The 9462-nt window shown below is 40.5% G+C and overlaps 1 protein-coding gene across 5 annotated transcripts in view; it reads right to left on the bottom strand.

The window, feature by feature from the left end:
- Positions 1-5606: 5606 nt before the first annotated feature.
- LOC143020348 (uncharacterized) overlaps positions 5607-9462 on the bottom strand; it is a 273138-nt gene continuing 269282 nt past the window's right edge. For all 5 annotated transcript variants that reach the window (XM_076176705.1, XM_076176695.1, XM_076176724.1 and 2 more), the window contains one exon: positions 5607-9151. In XM_076176705.1, the coding sequence (XP_076032820.1) occupies positions 8508-9151 (644 nt within the window). In that variant the 3' untranslated portion in view covers positions 5607-8507. The remainder of the gene's footprint in view (positions 9152-9462) is intronic.

Raw genomic sequence — 9462 nt, 5'->3', positions numbered from 1 at the left:
AACGAAGGTGGCCACCCAACACTCACCTATTTGTTTCCATTTTATATTAAGTTCTATGTGGATAAAGGGCCATTCCTACCTCTAGCCCACTGCCTAGATGAAAAGCAATGCAGCAAGACAGCACATCCACTGCAGGGTCTGACATGCAAAGCTGGTTTACCCTTACTACTTCTTGTTTACAGTAGTACAATATCCTTATGCAAAATTTTGCTATCTATTCTTTGTATCAAAAGGATTCTTCCCCCTTATAATAGAGGTAGCCAGCCAAGTAAGGCACCCAACTCTCACCTATTTATTTCCATTTTATCTTAGCTCTTTGTGGATAAAGGGTCATTCCAACCCCCAGCCCACTAACCAGATCAGAAGTAATGCAGCAAGACACAGCATATTCATAGCAGAGCCTGACATCCAAAGTTGGTTTACCCCTACTGCTTCTTTTATATGGTAACCCTCCCTCTGTATCCTTTTATGTGTAAATAGAGAAGACAAGGTAAAATCTCTTCAGGCCATGTCAGTTTATTATCCATTTACAACCATTCTCCTCTCACACTACTCTCTAGCTTCTCCCTTCCTTGTTAAAAGCAATTTCCTTTTTATCCAAGGCTCCCTTCACCCTATCCATCTCATTCTTGCCCTTAAGTTCACTCAGTCCACCTCTACGATCCACATTCTTTTTGCTAGTCTTGTTTTGTTCTTTCCATATGCCCAAACCATCTTATTATTCTTTCCTCAACCCTATCTTCCAGCTCCCTTTCCACCTCAACTCTTCTCCTCACCTCATCCCTCACACTATTCATCTCACAACCTCCACCATACTTCTCAATCACATTTAAACTTCTTCTTTGTCTCCCTTACAAAGTCTCTGCCCTGATGTAGGCACAATGACCTCTTCACCTAGTTTTCTCTTTGCATACCTATTTCTTATGACACTTTTCATTCCTCCAAGACATTTACCTGGTACTTGTTTCCCTCATTCTAGTTTAACTTTACCCCCACTCCCTGCTATATGAGGGGAATGGAGGTGTGAACAATTTTACAGTCATCTTACATTTTATATTTCATATTTGTTTGGCTCAATGGAGGTGGGCTATAAGAGAGGGTGCAGCTTTCTTTAGCAAAGAGGAGTATTATCATTATTATCTGTTCAGCAGGTAAGGGAGAAAGCTGGGGATAGGTATGAGTTGAGATTTCTCCCTCATCTTCTTTATTTTTCACATGTGGGGATGATGAGGGAGGGCTGCTGCTTAAGTGAAGTGGTCCTGCTGTGGATGTGTCTTGCTGCATTGGTTCTGACCTGGGCAGTGGGCAGGAGACAGGGATGACCCTTTATCCACAAGAAGCTAAAATGAGAGGGAAATGAGGGTGGTGGATGGGAATGGGAGCATGCCTTGAGTGGCTACCTCCCTTATGGGGGGGGGGGGATTGATGATGACAACATTCCCTAGACCACCGTTTCCCAACCCTGGGGTCGCCAAGCATTTTTCCTGGGGTTGCCAAGACATCTTGTATGCTAAATTTTTTTGTTGCAAAATTATATGAATTCAATACAATAACCATGATGATGTTAACTTTGTCTTTTATAGCCTTACATTACCTTTCTTACACTTATATTTATTATACTTGTCTCCTACTTTTTACATTCAACAACTAGTCATAGACCGTATATTAACACAGAGGGTGGTGGATGGAAGGGTGGCAGATAGAGCATTAATGGACTATATAGTGGTGACCAGGAGTATGGTAGGAAGAGTTAAGAATGTACATGTTCTAAGGGGAGAGAGTGGGGGAATATCAGTCATTTTTTGGTGAAAGGTAAATTGAGAGTGGAGAATAGGTGGAGAAAGGAAAAGGGCAGAAGGTAGGGAGGTACTTAGAGTGAACTGCTTAAATGAGAAAGAAAAGGAGAGGGAGTATAAGAAGTTGAGAGAAGAGTGGGAGGGAGTGAAGGATAGAGTAGAACTAGGAGTGGAGGAAGAATGGGGATGGCTCAAGGTGTGCAAGGATGGTGTGTGGAACAAGGAGGGCGGGACGAAATAGAAGGAAGGGTAGCGAGTGGTGGGATGAGGAAGCAAAGAAGGGTGTAGAAGAGAAGAAGCAGGCTTTCATAGATTGGCTACAAATTAGGGCAAGGGAATCATATGAGAGGTACAAAGTAAAGAGAAGGGAAGTTAAACATAAGATAAATGAAGCAAAGAGGAGAGCAGATGTGAAATGGGGTAAGAGTATGATAGAAAATTTTGAATAATAAAAAGATTTTTGGAAGGAAATTAAAGGAGGAAGGGGAGGTGAATCAAGTAGAGAAGAAAAGGTAAAAGGTGTAAATGGAGAAATGATAATGGAAGAGAAGGCAGTGAGAGGAAGGTGGGCAGAGTATTTTAGGGAGGGAAAGGTAGTTGCAGTGGGAAGCGCTAAGAAAATGACCATGATGAGTGAGGAAAATGGAGGAGAAATAGGGAAAGATGAAGTGAAAGCAGCTGTTAAGATGATGAGAGCAGGTAAGACACCTGGGTTGGATGGATGCTATACAGAATGTCTGAAGAAAGGAGGTACAGTTATAGTGGACTGGCTGGTGAGGTTATTTAATGTTTGTTTAAGAGAGGGTAGAGTGTTGGAGGACTGGAGGAGTGTCTGTATCATTCCGCTTTACAAGGGAAAGGGGAACAAGTGTGACTGTAGTAATTTCAGAGGGATCAGCTTGTTGAGTGTGATTGGGAAGGCTAATGGGAGGGTTAACCGAGAGGATTAGGAGAGGAACAGAGGGAGTAATTGGTGAGGAACAGTGTGGTTTTAGGACAGGTAGGGGTTGTGTAGATCAGATTTTTGTGGTAAGATATATGTGAGAAAGCTTTAGGAAAAGGTAAGGATGTTTTTTGGGCCTTTATGGATTTGGAAAACGCTTATGACAAAGTAAATAGGAAGGCTCTGTGGGAGGTATTGGAGATATATGGGACAGGAGGAAAGCTGTTAAGAGCAGTCAAAAGTTTTTATGAGAGTAGTAGACCTTGTGTTAAGATTAGAAATGGAGAGTGTGAATGGTTTGAGGTAAAGGTGTGACTTCGACAGGGATGTGTTATGTTGCCCTGGCTGTTCAATCTATGCATGGATGGGGTGGTGCGAGAGGTGAATGCAAGGGTAGTGGGTCAGGGGTTGGAGATGGTTAAAGAAAATGGAGAAAAGTGGGAAATAAGACAGTTGTTGTTTGCTGATGACACTGCGCTTGTAGCAGGATCATGGGAGGGATTGAGGAAGTTAGTGACGGAGTTTGAGAAGGCGTGTGAAAGAAGGAAGCTGAAGATAAATGTGGGCAAAAGTAAAGTGATGAGATGTAAAAGGGGAGAGAGTGACAACAGGCTGGAAGTGAGCATTAAGGAAGAGAGACTGGAGGAAGTGGATTGTTTTAGATACTTGGGTGCAAATGTGGCAGGAAAAGGTGGAGTGGAGGTGGAAGTAGAATGTAGATTGAGAGAAGCGAGTAAATGCCTTGGTGGATTGAAAAGTGTAATGAGGAATACACATTTGGGAATGGATGCTAAGGGGAGACTGTATGAAGGAGTGATTGTGCCAACAGCACTGTGTGGGGCAGAAACATGGAACATAAGAGGAAGAGAGGAGTTTGAATGTGTTTGAGATGAAATGTATGAGAAGTTTTATAGGAGTTACTAGGCTAGAGTGAGAAATGAGGTGAGGAAGAGAACAGGGGTGGAAAGGGATTTGGGGGATAGGGTTGGTGAAAGAGTATTAGGATGGTTTGGACACATGGAAAGAATGAGTGAAGAAAGATTAGTAAAAGAGGTGTGGAAGGCAGTGGTGGAAGGAGTGAATATGAGGGGGTATCCTAGGATGAGATGGATGGATGGGGTAAAAGGGGCATTACAAAAGAGGGGAATGTCTGTTGAGGAAGGACGTGAGAGGACAGGAGATAGGGGTGAATGGAGAAGGGTTGTGTATGGATGATAGTGTGATGCATGAGGGGTAGTGGGTGGGGGATGGGGAGTGAGAAAGCATGTATGAGAAATAATTTGATGCAGCCCGAAGGGATTTCTCCCTGTCTTCTCCTTTTCTGCATGTGGGGACAGAGAGGGGGGTCACCGTATTAATGAAGTGCCCTTGCTGTGGATGTGCTGTGTCTTGCAACACTGCTTCTGACCCAGGGCAGTGGACAGGATGCAGGGATGACCCGTCATCCAGGAGGTGCCAAAATGAGAGGGAGGGAGGAGGGTAGAGGGGAGTGGAATATGTAGGGGATGGAATGGGTGGGAGTGGTTTCTATGCCTTTTTCTTTTTGGCTACCCCCCCATATAAAGGGGAAGAAAGCCTTTAGTATATGTATGTACAAATAGATTAGTGGAGTCGCATCATGAGGATCATATTGGGGTTGCCTGAAAAAAAGTTTGGGAAACCTTGCCCTAAACTGTCTGGCTGAGCAGTCCTGTCTCCCTGAGGAAAGCCATTGCTGGAACAGGGTTTTTCCATAAATCCTTTATAGAGTATATGTTGTGTTGTTGGCATGCATAAAAGTGTACAATGCAGTCTTCCACAGTGTGATGAATGGTATGGGGTGAAGTGTTACATCCTGGATAGATATTTGTGATCCGTTCATCCATCTGCCTCTAGTAACTTAGAAGGGTTGGATGGTAGCTGCAGTGCAGTCTGGCCAGATGTCCTTTTTGGGGGAGAGAGTACTCGGAGGGATGGATGTCAGGGGGTGTGGGATGCAGTAGCGAGTTGTCTTTCATTTTGTTGATGGACCAGTAAGTGATATGATTATGGACATACTTCTGGAGGCAGGTATCTGGTGGTTGTGGAGGAAGAGAACAGAGTATTTGTGTGTGATATAGCTATTCAGGTATTGTTTTGATGTTTCTTGGTGAGTGGGTGTTCTGCCTTGTGGTGTAGTGGATGGGCTGTGTTTCTGGAGCCTGCAGCAAGTGTTTGTGTCTTTTTCATCTCAAGGTACACATTCTTGGTATATAGGTAAACTGTGGAAGGATGATGGAGATATTAATGTTTTATTACCTGAAATCTGGTGTTTCTGAGACCCCAGTCCCAATCAGGGACTACATATGAATGCAGACATACTGTAGTGAACATATATAAGTTTTTGTTGGGTTGAGTGCAGTATGAAGAGTAAGTGTAAAAGTCTGTCACAACAATTTATGAATATTTTCTTAAAAATACTGGAAAGACTACCATTCCTCTTGTAAGGGGGAGAAGCCCTTTTGGTATATTATATATGTACAGGAAAGACAATAATAAGAAAAAGGTCTGAAAAAAAAAGATGTCTAATTCCAAGTTTATTTCTGTTTTCACTCTAAGCTTCTTTAGAGAAATCCAAAGAAGCTTGGAGCAAAACTGGTCAGAAATAAATTTAGAACTAAACCAGTGTTTTCTTTTTCCACCTTTGCGATTTGTCACATGGTCTCAACACCATAGTATCACAAGGTTGGGTGGAATGGAAAGGAAAAGGAGACCAAAACCAGATGATAGTACAGAATATGGGTGACTGGAAATATGTGGACAAAGGAAGGGCAGAGAAGAATTAAGAAACACTTAAGAAAAAGTTGCCTCAAAGTAGATTGTGAATTGAGCAAAGATGAGAAATGAAGGGACAGTTAGACAAATACATAAAGACCTTTGTTTATGTTTATTTAAGCATTTAAACGAGTGTCAAGAAAATGGTCCTGTCCTTTCACTCATAATTGTTTTTGGGGGTCAGGATATACACTCAAGAAGGTTGATTGGCAACCCTTGTTTTGGTGAGAATATCTTGGCTGAAGAGAGAAAGCGGGAGAGGGGAGGCTACAACTATATTCATTATACAGACAGCCTTTGGCAGAATGTAAACAGAATTACTTCTAGGTAGGCGTGGCACTTAATTGTGCACCTTTTCATTGCAGTTCTTGACAGAAATCACTCAAAGCCAAAGTCTTGCACCTCAATCTGCTCCAACTGTCACTGTCACTAGTATGCTCTACTGCAATACTATTGATGTTCTCCTTACTGTACTCACAAAATGAATTTTTCAACTCTGACCTCCCACCAGGATAGGGTTGCCAATCCATTCTCAATGAAGTTGGGTTTCTTAACCCTGGAAACAAATTGAGGCAAGGCCTGGGCTATTTTCATCACCTCATATATATATTCATATATATATATATATATATACTATATATACAGATATCCACACAGACATTCAAAAATGCACACACAGTTTGTATACATGTATTCTCCTACAATTAATATTCACAATTTTGATTGTAATGAATGTAAAACCTTGTATCAAAGGAAGTTGTATCAAAGGCATATTTGCTATACAGAGAACAAGCATACAATATTTCATACTAAACTCTGATGCCTCCTCAAATTCTACACATACTGCTTTCCAGAACTGGGACACTTGATTCTAAAGAACTACAGCACTGGCAATACTTTTATGTATCCACCATTCTTAACAGTAAGAAAAATGCAATCATTAGCACAAGACTGGACATCTTTTATTGGAAAACTGTATAAACAGAAACAAACATTATCTATCCACATTAGGCATGTGCAACAATAAAATAAAATTGTGGAGACATGTATATAACATATACACACAATGTATATATGTTTTTTCTTGTATATATGCATACACACACAATATATATAGCACCTTTTCCTACATATTTCTGAGGGAGCCATCATATTTCTATACATGAACTACCTTGTATTAGTGTACTAAAATATGCATATTTACCAAATTGTAATAAACCAGCTCCAGTTATTAGTGTCCTACTATGAAAGAACTGTCTTTTTGCATTACATATGACACAACCAATGTGACAGGGAAAGAGACAACCTTTCATCAAAGAGATACAGAGTTATGAGAAGTGGTGGGTTTCATATAACAAAGGTATGTACTTTGACATGGACACCCCTCCATATAAGGGGGAAAGAGGATTTGGTGTGCATGTGCATGCATATATATAAATTAATACATACACAAAAATACATTCAACACCCCTCCCATCTCTACACCTTATGGATGAAGGGTCATTCTTGGCTCTCAGTATACTGTTTGGGTCAAGGCCAATACAAACAGAACACAACACTACCACAGCAGGAACCCCATCAGTTCATAACATGGTGAACCCCACTCCTTGCCATTTAAAATAATTATATTTATGAAGCAGATGGGAACATTCCATTATACCATGTCATAATTTAATCCAACAAACATCCCATAAGCATCCAAAGCCCTCTTCACCCCATACATTCACCTAGTTCTTGATTTTACTTTCGAGCTCACTCCATCCATTTCTGCTTTTTACATTTATTTTTTTGTTAATCTTTCCTAATTAATTTTTTCAATGTGCCCAAACCACCTCAGCACATCCTATTCAACATCTGTTTATGATGAGCCTTCCCTACCCCTGCAAGAATATGTGGAAACAGGTGCAAGAGGGGAAAAAATATGTATGGCTACATAATGTATATATATTCATACATGTTTTCTCAGCTCTGTATATATTTATAAACACACACATACCTATCATACACAAGATACACATGACAATTATGTAAATCAAATATGAGGATCTGATCCTTATCTAGATGTGTCAAAATTTGATTTGCCCTAAATTTATTACAGGAGTACAAGTCATCAAATATACCTAAAGTATTTCTTAGTATGAATTTTACAAGGACAGCAATCAAGATTTAAGGGTATGTATACTAATTTCAATAGCACATTTCCTTCAACAGCAGCAGTCATGTCAACAATACAATGGCCAGATTTAAGTACACAGCACAGTTATCAAAATCTGGTTTATTCCTTTTATGGTTGTATCTATAAAGGACATACTTGTTATCTGACATTTGTCAACCATAGCACAAATAAAATGAAAATAATCCCAAATAAACTGCAAATGTTTATATATATATGTATATAAAAAGAGAGATGGACCATTCCATATTTCAGTTCAAATTATCTGACTACATGTAACAAGTAGGAAAATGGTAAATAGCATAAAGAATACCATTGGCTTGTGAAACAAATAACAAGCAGCTGTGACCTTCAGTTTTAGGACAACAAACTTTTGCATACAGCTATTGTCATACTGAAATATACTGAGAATGGATAAATTATTTTATCCAACTATGCCATTGTGTTTCAGCCATCAGTGCTGTTGCAATGGAAGCTATTCATGTGACTAGCATTTATCTACAAATTATGAACACTTGTACCCAATCAATCATTAGATGATTATTAAAACTGCCAAAAAGTCTGGAAATAGTTACCCCGACCCTCAACATAAATGAGGAACAAAGGGTCAACAATGGGTCACACACAGCATACCTCAGTAGCCAACTTGCTTTGGCTGCAGGGATCTAGCATACACACAACCAGCCAATTCTCTGACTAAACACAGTTTCAAACCAAAACTGAGGTTCAGAGATGCTGGTTCTAAAGGGCAAATCTAGCTTCAACAGGAAACTTAAAAAAGATTATATATGCATCCACCTAATCAATTCTGAAAAAATCCTGAGTGTCGAAAGAAACCAATATTGGTGCGAGAGCGTGGACCAAGTGAACGTTCAGGAGTCACAGAAGCAGAATGTGCTCGTGGCCGGAAACCCATCAACTGGGGGGAAGGTGACTTGTCCACACGATCTTCCAATAGGTGAGGAGGATCTGGCAGTGGCTTATTGGGACACTTGCTGGGAGAGCCTCTGGAAGACTTGTTATTACTACGTTCCTTAAAGTCATCCTTCTTTCTTTCTTCTGGGGACTTGGCCTTTTGCTGTACTTCAACACTTTCCATAAGTTCCAGCAATGGGTTTCTGGGCTCTAAACAGAGGCTCTGTCTGTTCCTTGCAAGAAGGTCTCTAGGCTCAAGGCAAACAGAGTGGCGGTTCTTCTGCTTTTTGATGAAGTCACCCATCAGGTCTCGAGGCTCAATGCAGATGGAGTGTCGGTTCTTGGAAACAGCTTCCTTTAATGGGTCTCGTGGTCCTTCATACATTGAAAATCTGTTCCTTGGGACATCTGCCAGGGCGGAGCGTGAGTGAGGGAAAGGTCCACTTTGCCTGGACGGTGAGAGAGGACGCTGCCAAGGACCTGAGCCACGCAGAGAAGGTGAAGAAGCCAAAGATGATGATCCACCAGATCCTACAAGGTAAAGTAATCTTAATAATGTTAAAAAGAAATACATAACACAGAAATATAAATTCCATCAACTCCTATCCTACCATGAAAGAACAGACCAAGGAACAGTAAATATTTGCAGTACACATTGAAAGGTACATTAAAGAAAATTTTAGAGATATAAACCCCAAAGTTCTACATATTCTTTTACGATACTTGTGTAGCCCAGAGTAGCACAGAACTCTATAACAGATTAGTTTTCATTTATAAAAGAAATGCTGTGCCACTTTTTTTTAACCTCCCATTACTCCTGCTTTCTGCTACTTTCCTTATAT

Source organism: Oratosquilla oratoria, chromosome 3, assembly GCF_046742065.1.
Source record: "Oratosquilla oratoria isolate Oo_2021 chromosome 3, ASM4674206v1, whole genome shotgun sequence".
NCBI lineage: Eukaryota > Metazoa > Arthropoda > Malacostraca > Stomatopoda > Squillidae > Oratosquilla > Oratosquilla oratoria.
Note: the sequence above shows the minus strand (reverse complement) of the source record. Positions and strands in the feature narration are given on the sequence as shown.